This window comes from Hirundo rustica, chromosome 15 (assembly GCF_015227805.2).
Source record: "Hirundo rustica isolate bHirRus1 chromosome 15, bHirRus1.pri.v3, whole genome shotgun sequence".
NCBI lineage: Eukaryota > Metazoa > Chordata > Aves > Passeriformes > Hirundinidae > Hirundo > Hirundo rustica.
In genome coordinates, this window is record NC_053464.1 from 12,962,300 (window position 1) to 12,979,541 (window position 17,242).

General features: G+C 56.4%; 2 protein-coding genes across 5 annotated transcripts in view; one reads left to right on the forward strand and one right to left on the reverse strand.

The window, feature by feature from the left end:
- AP5Z1 (adaptor related protein complex 5 subunit zeta 1) lies at positions 1–9,512 on the forward strand. 3 transcript variants are annotated; one of them, XR_005703180.1, is made up of 18 exons: positions 1–89; positions 268–405; positions 777–963; positions 1,915–2,056; positions 2,945–3,057; positions 3,474–3,642; positions 4,353–4,484; positions 4,852–4,889; positions 4,969–5,131; positions 5,392–5,570; positions 6,063–6,205; positions 6,794–6,943; positions 7,149–7,260; positions 7,657–7,754; positions 7,998–8,130; positions 8,255–8,469; positions 8,699–9,178; positions 9,372–9,512. XR_005703180.1 is itself a non-coding variant. In XM_040078784.1 (17 exons), the coding sequence occupies exons 1-17, from the start codon at positions 49–51 to the stop codon at positions 8,961–8,963; spliced, it is 2,418 nt and encodes an 805-aa protein (XP_039934718.1). In that variant the 5' UTR covers positions 1–48; the 3' UTR covers positions 8,964–9,220. The 3 variants fall into 3 exon arrangements, 2 of the variants coding, with proteins under 2 accessions (XP_039934718.1, XP_039934720.1); XM_040078784.1 differs by lacking the exon at positions 9,372–9,512 and having other exon boundaries at positions 8,699–9,220; XM_040078786.1 differs by lacking the exons at positions 268–405; positions 9,372–9,512 and having other exon boundaries at positions 11–89; positions 8,699–9,220.
- RADIL (Rap associating with DIL domain) overlaps positions 9,492–17,242 on the reverse strand; it is a 24,691-nt gene continuing 16,940 nt past the window's right edge. For both annotated transcript variants that reach the window (XM_040078782.1, XM_040078781.2), the window contains exons 8-15: positions 16,167–16,404; positions 15,533–15,705; positions 15,101–15,251; positions 14,630–14,820; positions 13,436–13,829; positions 13,213–13,352; positions 12,332–12,471; positions 9,492–11,755 (exon numbers count right to left, since the gene is read on the reverse strand). In XM_040078782.1, coding sequence (XP_039934716.1) covers positions 11,650–11,755; positions 12,332–12,471; positions 13,213–13,352; positions 13,436–13,829; positions 14,630–14,820; positions 15,101–15,251; positions 15,533–15,705; positions 16,167–16,404 — 1,533 coding nt within the window. In that variant the 3' untranslated portion in view covers positions 9,492–11,649. The remainder of the gene's footprint in view (positions 11,756–12,331; positions 12,472–13,212; positions 13,353–13,435; positions 13,830–14,629; positions 14,821–15,100; positions 15,252–15,532; positions 15,706–16,166; positions 16,405–17,242) is intronic.

Consider the following 17,242-nt stretch of genomic DNA (forward strand, 5'->3'; position numbering starts at 1 on the left):
GCTTTGGCCGCGTACCGTGGCGCGGGCCCGGGCGGCGGCGGGGCCGCGATGTTCACGGCGGCTGCCGAGAGCTTCCTCAGGCAGGCCAGGTGCGACGGGCGACAGGGGCACAGGGGACGGCGCCGGGGACCCCTCGGGCCGGGCGGGGGAGCTTTCGGGGCTGAGCGGGGAGCCGGGCGGAGGGGAGCGCGGTGTGTACCAACCCTCCGGCCCGGAGCTTCCCCGGTCGGGGGCCCGGGTTCCTGAGAGCCCCGATTCCCCCGGCAGGGAGATCCAGGAGGAGGAGCTGCGGAGATTTGCCGCCCGCGTGTCCGCCCTGCTGCAGGGCCCCGAGCCCGGCCCCGAGGCCGTGGATGGGCTGCAGAGGCTGCACCTCACCGTGGCCGCCACCAAGTACCCCCGCAAGTGAGTGCCCCCGTGTGCCTCGGGTGTTGGAGGAAGCAAAGCGTTGTTACCTTCCTAAGCAGAAAGAAGGGAGGGGCGTGGGTTAGGGCTTTAAAATAACGCTCTTCCTTGAAAACCCTAAATTCGATTTAAACTCAAAGCCCCTCTTTGCCTTTCACCCCGTCGCTAAGCAGAAAGTGCCCATCTCCTTTTGCAGCAATATTAGCAGGTGTTGGTGTCACTGAAGCCTCTGTCAAAGTGCGCTCGGAAATGAAGCTGATGGGTGGCATTAGTCACTGTCAAGGGGGATCATCCCAAAGCCAAGAATATGCAGGAAATAAACATCTGGGTCTTTGCTCGCCTTGCAGTGATGTTTGCTGTGACTCTTGCAGGCTCGATGGAGAGTTTGTGGAGCTGTTGCAGACAGTGCTGTGCTCGCCCAAAAGTCCCGAGCAGATTCGGGTGTTATGTGCTGCCATCCTAAGAGAGATGTCTCCTTGCAATGATCTGATCCTCTCCTGTGATGAGATTCAAGATACAAAGCTCTTGAGCTTGGTGTCCTCCGTCCTTCTGGCTCAGGTAAATGACCTGTCAAGTCAGAGATCTTCCCTTGTCAATATGGATTTGCTTTGTGATTGTTCCCTGCTCCTGAGCTCCTCCCTGAGCTCAAGGAGAGTGAAAATCAATTGGAAGTATGTAGGGAAAAGCAGAGGCATTTCAATGTTCATTTAAGGGATCTCATTCTGCTTTGCATTGGAAAAAACCAGCAAATTTTTGTGTATAGCACTTAACAAGAAAAAATGCTTAAAATTGTGTTTAGACACTGAGGTCCTGGAAGCAAAAAAGAACCTCTTAGAGGTGGCTGCTGGAATGGATTTTAAATCAGGGCTGCTTGAACCTGGGGAGGAAAGCAAAAGATTTTAGATTTTATTCTTCTTATGATATTGGCTTTCATGTTCACATATAAAAAAACACACATAGAACCTATAAAACATGTAAGACTGTAAATGCAAATGACGCTTCAAAGGTCCAGATTCTCCATGGAGAGAAGCAAACGTGAGAACCCTCCTGCTTTGAGTGCTGCCTGGGGAACAAGCTGGAAATTTCTCTTTTTCCTCTCCTTCTTTTGCTTTTATCTTGCCTGTTGAAGTTAAAATATTTTTGTGAAACTTCTCATTCTGAGTTTCACTGTGTGCTTAGAAACGTCTCTAATGTTTCTGACATTCATCTGAGTCTACTTAACTAAAGGAAGTGAAACAGAAACCAGCAATGTATTGCTTGTGTGGCTGCCTCACAAAGCTCCTCTCTCCCATATCCAGCCTTGAGACTGTCCTGCAGTTCCACAATGTAAGAACACACGTAAGCAGCCCCATAGTTTGGGATCTGGGAATTGAAATTGCAGAAAACCTCTGTAAAATCCTCTGCACTGTGAGTTCTTTTTGTGTTTGACTTTGGTATTGATGCCTGATGGAGGAGATTGGTCTCTAGCAGTGGTAGTTTATCTATCTTCACCTCTGCTTTGTTTTGCAGGAAAATAAGGATGAAGTGGCAGCTGTGGGGCAGCGTGTTGTGAAAGTCCTTGAAAGAAAACTGCCTGAGGGTCAGAGCGCTCGGTTCCTCCTTCCTGTCCTGGCAAATGTCATCAGCCTTTCACCAGAATCTCTAACAGAAGGTAAATCCATAGGCAGGGCTGAGATTGCCACCTGGCTGTGATCTGGGTAGTGATCAGAAGGCTCCCAGTTGGAAACTGCTGTCAGAAGTGGCATCTCTGCTCGGAGGAAAGGGAATTTACTGGGTGAGATGTGTTCCACCACACAGAACTGTGACTGGGCCTTCCAGTCAAATCCTGGCCATGGATTTTATAACAGGATCGTGTACCCTAGCTGGGGTCTCCAGATGCTGCAGGAGTGTGAAACTGTAGCTGTTGTGAGGAGCGTCAAGAGACAGACAGACAGACAGAGATATGCCTGTGCATCTGGTCAAGAGAGCAGCAGGAACAGCTAGAGGTTCTCTTCATCAGAGAGGCAGCACTGGATGGGTGGTGGTGAGTTAACCTAGGAGAGCATTCCAAGCTTCAAATGCTGGGGAGTTGTGAGCAAGAGAGAGTTTCTCGGAGTTTCCTGTGAGGTTTGTGTGCCTCGTGCATTGTGCCAGAGAAGCTCTGGGGAGGATGTTGGGCTGGCAGAGCAGGAAATGAGGCAGTGAGTTCCCAGTGAGGGAGTTGTGCCTTTGGCTGCAGAGCTGAAGCCAGACCCTGCCTGAATAAAGTGACTGTTTTTGCTCATTCCTCCTAATAGCAGCTGTGGATGGAGACAAAGGAACAAGTATCTCTTGAGTGATCTGGTAGCAGAGCCCTTGGTTCCAGCACTCACTCCCTGAGTGAGCCAGTATGAGGAGTGTAGGTCATCCACCTTGGGGTGCCAATTTCTTTATGGATTGCTGGATCAGAGAGTGATCCAGGCTGGAGAAAAAGCACAGCAATTGAGGGTTATCAGGGACATGTTGCAGAGGCTACTTCTCTGCCCAGGCTAGAAATGACCCTGTCAATTCCCTTTTACAGAACAGACCAATGTTGTCAGTAAAAAGCTGGCTGACTGGCTGAGGTATGCAAGCATTCAGCAAGGAATGGCTCAACCCTCTGGAGGCTTCTTCTCCAGTCCCAGAACCAAACAGGTGAGTGCTGAGTTACCATGGTGACCTCACAGGGGCATTTGTTAGTCTGTTACCTGCTGTTTTGGCTTCCCAGAATCACCTTTTGGAAAGTAGTAGCCTAGAAGTGCTGCTATGCTTCAACATTTTTTGTGGGGTACGTGGTTGAGACACATAGGAAAGCAAAGCCCGGGGATTTACAGCTCTGATATTTAGGAGTTCACCTGTAGAGCCAGAGCTTTGATCCTTGAATTAGTTTAGTGTCAAAATAGCAAATGTGAGTGTTTCAGCTGGGGAGGAGGATCCAGCACAGCTGCGTTTCCTCTCTGGATACCTGCCCTCCTGCAGGACCCCAAACAAGGGCTGCTTGTCTCCGTGGGCTCAGTGGGGTTTTCCCTGCCTTTCCCTGGGGCTCTGACCTGCTGCATCTTTTCTCTCAGCCTGCTCCTATCACAGAGATGGACGGTGCTGTTGCCACAGACTTCTTCACGGTCCTCTCAGTGGCTCAGCACTACACACAGGACCAGTGGCTCAACATGCAGTCCTTCTCCATGCTGAGAAACTGGCTGCTGTGCTATGGGGGCAAGGAGCTGAGCACCCTTAATCCAGGTAGGGATTGACGGTCTGCAGCCCCGAGAGGGCTGTGTGCTCTCAGATGTCATATCAGGTGGCTGCACCAGCAACCCAGCAATCTCCTCTTTCAAACTGATTAGATGCTAGAAAGAAATTCTTTCCTGTAAGGGTGGGGAAGCCCTGGCACAGGTGCCCAGAGAAGCTGTGGCTGCCCCTGGATCCCTGGAAGTGCTCAAGGGTGGATTGGGCAAGGGTTGGAGCAACCCGGGATAGTGGAAGGTGTCCCTGCCCATGACAGGGGCTTTGAAACTGGATGAGCTTTAAGTCCGATCCAGCCCAAACCATCCTCTCATTCTGTGATTCTAAGTGACAGGAATATGGGCAAGAGTTCAGAGATCTTGGACTAGGAACAGAGAAAGTTTAGGAAGGAATATTTAGGAAGGAATATCACTAAACCTCCTGACTGATACTGATTGATCCTTCCTTGGGAAGTTACTTATTGGGTGAACCTTCTGTTTTCAGACAAAGCCCCAGGGATTCCTAGGAAAGAAGGCCTGGGTGATGGGAGACAGCATCTCCTTAGTATTCTTGTAACATTCCCTTCTCTCTCAGCCTCCTGTTCTTCACTCTGCACCTGGGGACAGTCAGCTGTCTGGGGACAGCCTCACAGGCTGTTTCTGTTGCTGGGCTGCTGCGTGGGTGACGTTTCCTGTGCCGAGCTGACACGTGTGACGTTTGTTGTGTAGATGACAAAGCAGGAAAGGACAGGACTGTGACATCCGTGGTCTCCACAGCTGGGCAGCTGCTTCCCCCCAGGGAGCGCCTGCGGGACAAAGCCTTCGAGTACTGCCAGCGCCTCATCGAGCAGAGCAACCGGCGTGAGTCTTGCCATGAGCCCTCCTGGGAGTCCTCTTGGTAGTGTTCTCCAAAGTATTTCTGGTTTGCTGCATGTTTGGGTTGGGATCTCACTCCCTGGAATCCACAGTTAGGCTCCTAGGGATAGTGTCTGCTGCAGCCGCTGGTGGAAGTTCATTGACCAGCTGGGGTGTTGGGAAGGATTTGGAGGCAACAGTTACGTTCTGCCTCCTTGATTTGCAAGGTAGGCTGTGAAATGTGGTTCTCACTGGCCTGATTTAGGTTCGGTGTGTGTTCCTGCCTGCCCTGAAGCCAGGGTTAGTGCTCAAAGTGACAGCCTCACATTCCTGTGCGGGCTCAAAGCTTGACTTGCACTCATTTCCCTGGCAGGACCCCTGAAGAAAGATGATGGAGACCTGCAAAAAGCTGTAAGTACACAGAGCTGGGGCTCAAGCTCTGGGAGTTGTGGCTTCCCCCATTCCAATGATACTCTCTGCTCTCCTGCAGTGTCTCATTGAGGCAGTGACAATCATGGACATCATCTGCAAACAGGACTCCTCCTACGTGTGCCGAGCTGTCTCCTTCCTGAAAATCCTGCACAGCAGGATCTGTGGGGATGCCACTTATGCCAGGGCACTGCTGCCCATTGCCCAGTTCTTCCTGAACCACAGTAAGTCTTCAGCTCCCACCCACTCCTCCACCATCCAGTCTTGCCTGTTCCAGCACAGCCTTTTGTCCTGGCAGTTTGCTGCCTGCCAGAGTTGCTAATTCCACCTTGCCTGTGCTGTGGTACGAGTGATCCCACCCCAGCAGACCCAGGAGCAGATCCCCTGCTCTCTGGAGGAACAAAACCCAGATCTCCCTTAGCCCCTGGAGCCCTGGCAGGGCTGCTGGGTGGGCTGTGCTCAGCAAGGTGCTGTGTCTTCCCAGGCAAACTGGCAGCTGTGGATTCGAATGCCATCTACAAACACCTCTTCACTGATATCCCAGCTCAGCTCTTCCACAACTCATCACTGGCCTTCGAATTTGTCCAGTTCTGCAAAGACAACAGCCAGCTCTTCACAGACTCCTCCCGCATATTCAGGCAGAGCTTCCCAAATCTCTTCAAGGTACAACGTGCTATAGCAGCAGAGGGGAGAGCCTGCTTGCCATCCCCTAATGTGCCCTAGAACTTGGTTTTTGCACCCCAGAGCCCTCCATGTGCCTCCGTGGCAGTGCTAGGGAGAGCACAGGCAAGGAGGATTGTTACAAAACAAGTGTGATCTTGAAGGGGAGGAGGTTCTGGGTGTGTTTAGCACTGCCAGGGGAGAAGAGTCTGCGTTGGCAGGACTGTAGAGGGCTGGGGAGCACAGTGAACACAGGACACAGCACTTTGTTTCTGGAAAAGTTTAGTAAGTTGCAGCTTGCCAGCCACTGAACCAGCTGCCAGAGGCCTGTGTTGAGCTTCTAACGAGCTCCTGGGTTTTGACCAAGCCCTCAGACTTCTCTGGTTTTCAGAAGTGACTTTCCCTTCCCCATCCCATCTGGTTACAATGTGGGGTTGTCTGGGTGTGTGATGGCGTAGCAGGGGTAGTGCAGCAGTTTGTGCTTGTTCCTTGCAGTTCCTGGCGTGGAACAGCCCACCTCTGATCTCTGAGTTTGTGGATCTTCTCCCATTTCTGCTGGATCCAGGCACAGCCATTGAAATCTTCCATTTGCTGCTTGACCTGCCCTGTTTGACAGCAGCTCTGGACATCCAGCTGAGGTAATGCACCTTCCCTTTCCCTCACTTGTTAATCAGTATCAACACTGACCAAAGCCCAGCTGGCACAGAGCATCACTGCAGTCAGGTGAGCACAAGGCTGCACAGATGTCAGCCCAGTTTTCCCAGTACATGGGAGGAGAAGGTGACCAGCTCTCACATTTCAGTATTGGGCTGTCCTTGGGGCTCAGGGAGCTGTTGCCATTCCCCTCTCCCTGTTGAGCTCCAGATGATTGCCACATGTTTGAGGCTTCCATGAGCTACCACCTCAATACAGAGGTGAAATACCTATTCTTCCTTTCCTGCTCTTAGTCCTATTTTTGGCTTTGTTCTCCTGGAGGCACACAAAACTTCCTTCCTGAGATCTTAGGAGCTGTGAGTTTCCATGAAGATGGGGTAGGACTGGAACTGGCTGTACCTCTGCTCTTCCTTGTCCTCCTGACATTACAGCTCTTTCTGGAGTGCTTAGGAAAGAGGGTCTCTGGCTTCCAGAGAGCCTGGATTAGACCAGCTTGCTGTTCAGTGTTCAGCATGCCAGCTCTGCCCTGGCCCATCCTCACAGTGCAGCACATTCTCTGTGTTCCCTGCTAGGGCAGCTGCTCTTCCTGCCTCTGACAAGGCTGGTGGTGACCCAGCTGGGAAACCTGCCACGTGTCTGGAGGCCTTTCGCCATCCCCTCTACAAGAGCATGTTCCAGCATCTCCTCCGCACCACGTCTGCTCCTCAGGATGCCCCGGAGAGGTAGGAGCCTGCCTGGAGTGTGGTTCAGCCATCCAGCCCTGGGAGGCAGCACTGGGATTACTGGGCAAGGCACAGTTGCTCTGAGCTGGCCTGAGATGGATTTCTCTTCCCTCTGTCAGCTTTGCCAGCGCTCAAAGGCCTTGTGGGGAATGGGGAAAGGCAACTGGGAACAAACTTTCAACAGTAACTCTTCTTCTGCCCACAGTCTGGTTCCACTTCGGCTGCTGCTGGGATCCCTGGCTGGCAGCCCAAGGGTGGTGCAGTGCGCAGAGACTGTCCCTGTCTTACTGGAGCTCTTTTTCAGGGTGGTGGCAGAGGTAGGTCCTTCTGGGGGAGTTCGGTTCCCAGTTGTGCCACAGGGATCTCTCGCTATGTGAAGAGCAGTCGTAGAAGCAAAATTGGGAAGGTGCTGCAGCTCCAAGAGAGGGGTCTGTGAGGGGAGGGTGGGATTGATACTGGCATGAGCCAGCACTGAGCTGGCCACTCGACCCAGAGAAACAAACGCTCCATGGAGCAGTGTCAAGTTCACTCTGTGCTCTCAGCCAGCTGTAAAGGAGAGAGATGAGGGCACAGTGAGTGCGTGATACCAGCTTTGTGCACTGCTCCCCTCCTAGATCAGGCAGTTCCTCTGCCAGCTGTCTCACCTGGCTGGTTGTTTTGGGGTTTGGCTGCTGGATGTCACTGGTACTGCTGAAACAAGGCCTGGCTTTCAGTTTGCAGATGAGTCTCTGCTAAACCAGCTGGTGGTGCTGCTGCTGCAGAGGAGTGACCAGCTCTACGAGATCCCAGCGTTTAAAGAGGATGTGTACAGGTGAGATGAGACAGGAGGCACAGCCCAGCTCCCAGCCCTTCCTCCTGGCATCCCAGGGCAGCCCAGGAACCTTTTCAGTTTTGGCCCAGTCCCTGCTGTGACATTTCTTTGAAGGGTGAAAAGTTGCGGCTGCACCTTCAATCCCAGCTGGGAACATCCTGAGGATACAGCCCTGTGCCAGTGCTGGGTGCTGCCGGCCCCTCCTGGCTTTGGCCATCAGCTGTGCCCTTCTCTCTGCTGCAGGGTGCTGGGCTCACAGCTGGCAGTGCTCTGCGGGCTGCGCCCCGCGCTCGTGGTGGAACTGTCCACGGAGATCCTGGAGTTCTCGGGAGCAGTCAGCAACATCCAGGGCAAGGAGGCCATCTTCACCCACATGGTGAGCAGGGCTGCACTCTGCTGCTCATTTCCCTCTCCTCCTCTCTCCTAGCATTAGCTAACCCAATTCTCTGTTCCCTAAAAATCCTTCCACTCCCTTTTCCCTGTGCTTCCTCCTTGCCCAGGTGTGGGCTATCGGCGAGTACCTGTCGGTGTCCTACGACAGGCGCTGCACGGTGGAGCAGATCACGCGGTTCTTCGAGACCCTCGAGGCTGTGCTCTTTGAGATCACCCAGCTCCGGCCGCAGGCCAGCACCCCCAGCTGTGCCCCCCGTGCCATCAGTGCCCTCATGGCCACCTTGACCAAGCTGGCAGCCCGCAGCCAGGACTTGATCCCCCGGTGAGCAGCGGCAAAGGGTTGAAACGTGCAGATCTCGTGGGTCCGAACGTGGGTTTGCTGGTGTGGATTAATGATTGAGTCTGGCAGAGGTGAGCTGTGGAAGGGCATGGTTTGGAGGAGTGGGATTCATCTGCTGACTAATGCTCTGTCACCTGCACTAGTCTGTTGGAGTGACCTGGCTGGGTGAAAAGGTCCTGCCAGCTGATATCCGTGTCCTTCTCTCCTGCAGAGTGTCCATGTTCCTGTCCAAGATGAGGACATTTGTGCAGAGCCCTGTTGTCACCTCTGTTTACTGCGAGGAAGACCTTGAGGAGATCCTTATTCGGGCAACCGAGCTCATGAACCTGCTGAAAATGCCCAGCGTGGCTCAGTTTGTGTTCACCCCGCCCGTGGCCAGCACACGCTTTCAGAGGGAGGTGAATGAGTCCCTCCCCTCGGCCCTGAGGATGGTCACCCAGCTCCTGGAGCCTGCTGCAGGCTCCGTGCCAGTGTGAGGGCTGGAGGTTTCTGGAGTTATTCACTGGACACTGCTGACACTCAAGGCTGAGGCCCTGATCTTAACTGGAAAAGAGGAACGAATGATTGTGAATGAAACAGAGAACAGGAATAAGGAGAGCTGAGGCTGCTCTTCTGGTCTGAGGCTGTTTGTATTTCTGTGTCCTAGTGCCTGTTGCTTTTTTATCTCCTAAGCTCATCTTATCCCTTCCTGGTGAGTACGCATTGAAAATCCTGGTGGATTTGTGCAAATGTTGCAGGAGGGTGAATGGTGCATTAATACCCTGCCAGCACACCCTGTCCCTTTGGAGATGTACTTCTCCCCTCCCTTCCTCTGCCTTGTTTCCCTTCCCCTTTGCCCTCACTACACCTGCACGTGCTGCTTTTCTTGCCTCTCCTTGCAGCAGATCAGGCAAAGGCCTGTGTGAGCTGGAGGAAGCAGGACTGACTCCATCACATCTGGGAGCCCTCACCGCTCCTCTGTCTCACCCCTGGAGCGAACACGGAGACATCTGCCAGAGCAGGGCTTAGGGAGATTTATTGATCCAGTTTATAGTTGACACAGAGCATTTCTTAACATCCACCGTGTCCAACAGGCGCCATGCTGTGCTCAGTATCTGCACCAGAGCTTTGTACACATCTCAGCTGTACACTATTAACACACAGGGAACTTCAGTCCATCCCACTGCTCCTCCTGGGAGAAGCCAGCCCTCATGCACACCAGTAAATAGCAGGATTTATTTACAGTCTGTTTCAATACCTGACTGCGCTGTGAGCGACACACAGCTCTGGGGCTGTTTTCCAGCTCCAGGGGTGTTCTCAGCGGGTTGAGCTGGTACTGCTGGAACGTGCCAGGATGCAGCCTCAGCACTGTGTAGTGCAAACCAAGCCTCCCCCCAAGCCCTGGCTCCGGGGCAGAGGAGAGTAAGGAGTGCATGCAGTTCGCCCAGGGGCTTTAGGCAGCCCATTTCAAGTTCTGTGGAGGATGACAGGCCAGCATACCTGCTGGATTGAAAGTGAAGTGAATCACCAGGAGCCCTGAGCCTTTGCTCACCTGCCTGGTAGGGCTGAGTCAATGGCAGGATGCACTGCTCCCAGTCCCTGCTGGGGCAGCACCCCAGGCCAGGGCTGTGAGTGTGGCCCGGCAGAGCAGCAAGGCACTCGTGTCTCAGGGAAGCTGCCTCATCCATCTTGCCTGGGAAAGCTGCACTGAAATCCAGCACTGGAGCCTTTCCCTTGCATGGAGTGTCCTCACATCTCTCTCCTCCTGTGACGTGCAAGACTAAGCAGAGGAACCAAAACTGCAGCAGTGAGGCCTAATTAAAGCCAACCCTGTTTTAGCATCACAATCCTCAGAGCGCTGTTGTTGTGAGATGCCATGTGAGTATCTGATCCAGAGCCTGGACCGTGCAGGGTGTGATGGAGGGCTTTGCCGCAGGCTGTTTTAATAGGGTTCGGCTAAACTAGGTCTCAGTATCTGTCTATATGTGGAAACCAGGTCGGGTTTATCCCGTTAATGGTGCTAAAAGCAGAGGGAGGACTCGGCGGGCAGGAGGCCGGGTGTGCGGGGTCCAGGCAGCCACACGATGGAGCTGAGCCCTCGGCTGAGCTGACAGCGGGGTCGGCAGCAGGTAGCAGAGCGGTTCCTGGGATATTCATAAGCGTCCTCCCGAAGGGGTTTCTGCTCTCCATCATCACCTGTCGGCATTCCAGCAGCACACAGCGGGGACATGCTCCGAGCTGGGCACCGAACAGGGTGGCCTTGCAAGGGGCTGGCGGAGCTGGAGCGGGAGGAGCGGGACATGGTGCCGAGCTGTGGTTTGTCTGCCGGGCTGGTGGCGGTGCCCAGTGCTGCTGGGCTCGATCAGGCTCCTGGTGGCACCAATCCTCTGTGGGAGCATTCTGCCATCAGTCCTGGGTGCCTTCAGCCGGGATTGTGGTGTCAGAGCCATCAATCTGCAGAGCAAGGGCAAGGGATCCTCTGCAGGGAGCTCTCCCCAGGGCTCACAGAACTGCTGGTGGTGTCAGCCCTTTGCTGGAGCTGCTTCCCATCCTGAGGCAGAGCTGTAGCCCAGCAGCAGAAAGGCACCTAAGCCCGTGTATGGCACCAGGGGAATGAACTCCTGGCGATGCATCCTGTGTGGAACCCCACTCCTGGGTGCTTTTGCTGCCTTCACCACCTCCAGAGCTGGCCACACTTTTCCAGCCTGACGTGCCAGCACCTCAGGTGGCCGCTGCCACAGTGAAGCCCAGGCCTGCCCCACTTGTTCTCTTCAAAATTCAAAGGTATTTCAAAGCCTGCCAGCATAAAATATCACACAGGGCTGCCAGCCCAGAGGAACAGAGGAGCCTGCCTACAAGTCCCCATGGTGGGAGCATTCCCTTCCTTCCCCCTGCCAGAGGGGACAAAGGAACAGGAAAGCTCCTGAGAAGGACAACACAGGGTATAAGGTGAGGCTGGGCAATGGATCAGGAATGATGCTCCCAACCAGTGCAGTGGGAGCAGAGTGCACCATCCTCACGTGTCCTTTCATCTGCTGCAGTGCAGGGGCAAAGTGTCCAAAAGCACTTCGAGGGCTGTTGTGGAGTCCTGGTCCTCCCTCTTGCACTCCAGGCTCCCTGAGGTCAGCCTTAACCAGAGCTGTAGCCACAAGCCGCTGCAGAAGGATCCTTGTACCACAAGGACTAAGAGGAAGAGGAGCTGGAACTGATTTTTTTGGCTATTTCAATGTCCGACTTGGCAACCAGAAACCGCAGCTTTTTCCCTCCGGAGCGGATGAGGTCCACGGCACTGCAGGGAGCAGCAACAGGGACAGAGGTGAGTTCTGGCTCCCTCAGGAGCCTGCCAAGTCATGGACATTCACAAGACACCCCCCTTTGCCAATCACCTGTGCGTGCTCAGGGCTACAGGCAGGGGCTGTTTCTCTGTTGCCGGTAGCTTTGTGGAGGGCTTGGCCCCCAGGTTAGCGGTGCCAGGATGAGGGCAAACAAGCCCAAAGCTGCTCTGTGCTAGGGGGCTCCTGGGCTGTGCCTCTGAGCTTCCCCATCCCACCACCTTCGAGAGGAAACCTGGGGTGGGATGGGGCTGGAGCAGCTCTGCATTGCGAAGTCCCACCTCTGGAGCTCTCATTTATTCCATATATGCTCCGCAGTTGCTGCTCCATAATCCCTGTTCCAAACCCACAGCCTTCCCCCCTCTCTGGTGCCCTGTTCAGGTCACTCCTCTCCCTGCAGCTTGCTGGTACCGCAGCATCCTCAGGGCTGCAGCGCTGGCAACCCTGGGAGCAAAACAACCAGAAACCTGCACCTGACAGTGACTCCTCCAGTGCTGGTACCTCCCCAGGCCCTCTGCTGAGGTGAGACTGACCTCTGGTAGTCTGCCCCGATGAGGCTGGTGCCGTTGACAGCCAGGATGCGGTCCCCGATGGAGAGCCTGCCGTCGGCAGCCGCGGGGCTGTCCTCGATCAGCGTGCGGATGTAGATCCCCGGGGAGCAGAGAGGGGTGTGCTGTTGGCAGGGGAAGGCAGTGAGAGAAAAAAGGGACACAAAGCTTCGTGGTCCCAAAGGGATGAGCTCCCCAGGCAGGGTAACTCTCCCTCAGGGCTCACAACCAAGCCTGGTGGCAAGTGGGACCATGGAGATGGTTGGGGATGGTGCTAGCAGTAACAGGAAGGAAATGCGACCCTTTCGGTTTATATCAATCGATACAGAAAGGAGAGGTGGGGGCAATCTGCTCTTGTTCAATTTAAATAAGAGTAAAGTATCGTTAGCCTGCAGCCGTGTTGGGATGGGAGCTCTGCTCACACTGTCCCGGGGCTCGGTGATGCTCTGTTTCCTACTGACCTACAGCACAGCTCTGAAAAGGCATTCAAAAAGACGATCCACCCCACAATGCCAAAGGAGGAGCTGTTTCGACACCCTGTGAGCCTCCCTGCTCCTCTCCGCTTCTGCCACCGCTGAAGGGTGGAGGAAAGACCTCGGCTGAGTCATTTTCCTTCCACAAGAGAGCTGAGCCTGTTTGCTCTTGCCAGCTGCAGGACATCTGCGGACTTCGCAGGCACAGCACAGTGACCTGACCTTCGAGCAGAGATCCACCGAGAGATCCCTCTGTGCCTCCTTGCCCCCAGGAGAAGCAGCCCAGCTCCCGTGGGAAGCCATCAGCTTCTTTGCTGGCTTTTCCTTGTGTTATAACCCAAGTCCCACACGCCCCACTCCAGCCGCGTGAGGGGCACCAAGCCGAGAACTCACCACGCCGTCGATCAGCCCCATCCCCAGCCCGATGGGGCCCCGCTCCAGCTCCACCACGAACACGTAGCAGAAGTCGTCGGTGGCAGAGCTGCGGCTGGAGGACTCCGGCGTGGGGTAATCATAGGGGGTCGGCGAGCAGCCTGGCAGCGGAGAGAGCGGCTTACGGCCCTGGCACCGCCCAAAGCCGTCCCCACGGCCCCGGGGCAGCGCCGGCCGTCGGTACCTTCGGGGGTGCCGCCTTTGGTGCCGCTCCCGCCGTTCCTCCGGGGCTCCTGCAGCCCTTTGCCCGTGCCCTGCGGGGACTCCGGGCTCCCGGAGTCGAAGTTCAGGGGGGTGGTGGGGGGTGTCAGCAGGCAGGAGGAGTCCGTGGGCGCCGTGCCGGCCTTGGGGACCGGGCTCCTGCCCAGCTGCAGCTGCTTGAGCTTCTCCTGGAGGTGCGGCTCTCCGGCGGGGGGCTCGCAGGGGCAGGCGCTGGTGGCCAGGCGGAGCTGGGGGTTCCCCTCCGGCTCGGCACAGCCTCCCAGGGAGCAGAAATCCTCCTGGGCAATGGTGCTCCCCAGGGCGGCCACCGGGCCCTCGCTCACCTCCAGCACCTCCGGCGTGATGCATGCCTCTTTCTTGAGAAGGAGGAAAATGCTGTGGGACCCCCCCCTTGCGTGTGCTTTTCACTCCCCACCACCCTGGGGCTTTCCTGGCTGCCAGATCCGTCCAAAGCCTTGGCAATTCAGACGCTGCCAGGCTTGTCCTGGCTTCCCAGCACAGCTCCCACAGCCGGTTTGGCGGCCAGGGCCGTGCTGGGGATGTTTCCAGCCAGCCAGGAGGGGACTCATGGCCGCGTCCCTGCTGGGGGGTCCCGGGGGACACTGGGGTAGCACAGCTCCTCCTGTGCCACAAGGGCCGGGCAAGGTGGCCCCGGGGTGACAGCAGGAGGCAGCGGTGCCTGTGAGTGCTGCAGGGATGGGGACAGGATGGGAGAGCAGAAGGGGACCTGCTGAAGTGACATCCTCCGCAAGGCTGTTGAGCTTAGCACCCACAGCACGTTCCAGTGCTTTACAGGCATTAGCTAATTAGTGCTTTTGTGCAAGCCTGGCTGCTGGGGACGGGCCGGGTGCTGCGCAGGGAGGACAGGGGACACACAGGGAGAACGGGAGCGCTGCCACAGACATCTCCCCTTCCTCCCTGCTAAGGAGATTGCTGGGAAGAGCCTGTCCTTCCAGCTCACCTTCCCGTGCCCCCCGTGCTGGGGGATTAGCAGCACTAATCCTTGCAAAAGCTCTCCGTGAGGGCACTGCCACAGCTCCAGGCTGCAGGAGAGGGCAGCAAGCCCTTGGCACTGGGCTTGGAGGGGTCTGCAGAGGGAGCCAAGACCCTCCTGCCCACCCAGGAGAGGAACAACCCCCCGTGGGACACAGGGTACCTTTGGAAGTGTCGAGCCTGGCCTCTCGCTGGTGTGGGGGCTCCTGCTCTGCAGGCTCCAGAGGAAGTGGCGAATGTAAAGGAGGTGTCTGTAGATGTTGTCGTCCAACGTCTCCGCCTCCAGGTCCACTTTGAAGCCCCCGCTGGGCAGGATGATGGGTGGGTGGTTGTCGAAGGACTCCAGCACCTCCTCTGAAGGGCAGAGGGACGGAGGTTAGCGCTGGCTCGGGCTGCACCCCACTTCTGCCTCCCAGCTCTCGGCCATGCACAGCCTCCCAGCTGGGATCAGGGATTCAGTGAGCTTGAGCCAGCAGCATCCCTCACTTGGGACAGCAGAAAAAGCCCCATGCGCTTTGCATCCTTTGCAATATCTGCATTTTGGGGCTGTGGTTATTGCTGAAGTCACTACAGGACCGCCAGGAAGGGGAAGGGTTGGTCTGTGTGTGACTGGAGCGGGCTGACCAGGACTCACCGGGCTGGAAGGTGGCCGGGCTCTCCTCCTCGCCGGGCTGCCAGGCTGAGATGCAGCCCACGTCCATCACTGCCTGGCACTGGCTCAGCACGCGGTGCAGCTGCGCGGGGCTCAGCGCTGGGAACTCGGCTCGCAGGGACGGCCAGGTCATCTGTGTGAGGAGACAGAGCAGGAGGCAAACGGCAGAGGTGAGAAACTGCTTCCTCTGAGGAGCAGGAGCTGGCAAGGGGCACAGGAGGGAGAGGTCGGGCAGGATGGAGAGAACCAGAACATCATCTCCCGGGCACTGCCCACCCACGGACCCCGGGAAGGAGTGGACAGTGGCAGGTTGGAAAAGGGACACATCAGTGTAGGGACGCCCAGAGGCCGAGCAGGAGCTCTCCTGCCCATGCCTATCCCAATGCCACGAGCCCTGGGCTGGGCATCCCTCACCTGCACCAGCTGGGAGCCGGGCATGGCCAGCAGGTTGGCCACGCTGGCGAGTTTGGCGAAGAACTGCTGGGCGAGCTGCTCGAAGCCGGCACCGCGCAGCCATTCCAGGAGCAGCCGCACGCTGGCCCGCAGCTTCACCCCCTGAGACCAGTGGTAGCAGCCGAGAGAGGAGCCTGAGGAGGCAAAGCATCCATCAGCCATAGCAGGGAACAGCCCCTCTGTCCCCTTGCCCCGGGTTAATGTCCCCAGCGTCCTGTGGCTGTAATTCCTGGTGGTGGCTGGACTTTGCCTGGCACCTACAGTGGGGCAGTGGCATTAATGAGGGCTAATGAGCACCTTAGCCTGCTGTAGTTTATTAATGAGCTGCCCCTATTAACTGCCCTCAGCCTCCTCTGCTCAGGCTCGAAGGGGCAGTGGAATGGGGATGGGATCCTTGTGGGGTTTAGCCTCTCTTGGGAATGGGGACCCAGGAGCCAGCAGCTGGGTCTGTGCTTGGCCTCCCTGTACCAATGCTGAGAACCTGCCCATCTGCAGCCCCTTCCTTCCTGTACCCCATGAGGTGGCACTGGGATGGACCGGAGGGCGTCCCAATAACTCAGTTCCCTGTGTGTTACCCAGTCCAAGGAGGACTGACCCTTATCCAGGAGCTGGTTGAAGAGCAGGGTGTTGGAGAAGAAGAAGAGGTAGGCGAACATCTGGGAGGTGATCTCGGGGTGCACTTCGTACTGGTGGAGCAGGTCCAGCACAGCCTGGTAGATGAGCACGACCCTGCGGAGCTCCTCGGGCAGCGGCGGGATCCCCCGCCAGCTCTCCCGGCACTCACTCTGGAAGGGGTTGCACTCCAGCAGGGCAGGGAGCGACACGTAGAGACACTGCAGGGAGAGCAGCAAGGTCACAGCGGGCTCCGTTTGGTGGGGGTTCCCATTTTTGCACGAGCCAAGCCTTTCCTTCACCTCCTCAAGCCGAGCAAACCCTGCCAGCGCTGCTCCAGCAAGGGGCTGCTCCTATTCACCCCCTGCCTCCGTGAGCTCCGGTGTTGTGCAAAAGTTTTAAAAAAAATTATTAAAAAATTATTAAAAAATTAACATGTTGGTCACTTTTAGCAGTTGGAAGAGAAGGCCAGCTAAAATCTACAAAACCTGATGTAATCCGGGGCAGCAACCGATCCGCTGGGCACGAGGGTGAAAAGAAAAGTCAGGATGGATGGGGATAATTTTCCTTATCGCTTAAATGGGAGAGCAGCGCCTCGCACTCCCTTCTGCCAGGGCAGAGGGAAGGGGAGGGCGCAGGGGAGGAAGGTGCCACACTGGAGCGGGGCAGGAGCTGCCCCCGTGTCCCCGTGTGCCGGTGCCAGGGAGCCAGTCCTGCACAGGGCAGCCTTTCTGTGCCTCACACTGCCCGCTCTGTTCCCCGCTGCCGCCCGGCTCTCGCGGTCCAGCGGGCCAGGGGCCCCTTTCCATCACGCCCTGAATCGCACCATTTATGCCGCGCTGGCCCGAGCCAAGCAGCCCTCCCCAAACACCTCCCCCGAGCCGCTGCACTGCAGACAAGGAAACGCGCCGCAGTAATTCAATACTTTTCCTGGGCTGCGACCAAAAATCGGGGCACTTCAGCCCGAAGGAAAACACCTCAGCGCGGTGCAGCTGCCAAGGAGTAAAAGCTTTTTAAAAAAACTCCTCCTGCACAGCCCTGGGGACGCTGGTGGTGGCC

Bases quoted from the DNA above. Each gene is read 5' to 3' on its own strand.
- AP5Z1 (XM_040078784.1), top strand. From the start codon at position 49: ATGTTCACGGCGGCTGCCGAGAGCTTCCTCAGGCAGGCCAG. The intron at 5,571-6,062 runs GTACAACGTGCT...TGTTCCTTGCAG, and splicing joins GCTTCCCAAATCTCTTCAAG to TTCCTGGCGTGGAACAGCCC. The intron at 7,261-7,656 runs GTAGGTCCTTCT...CCTGGCTTTCAG, and splicing joins TTTTCAGGGTGGTGGCAGAG to TTTGCAGATGAGTCTCTGCT.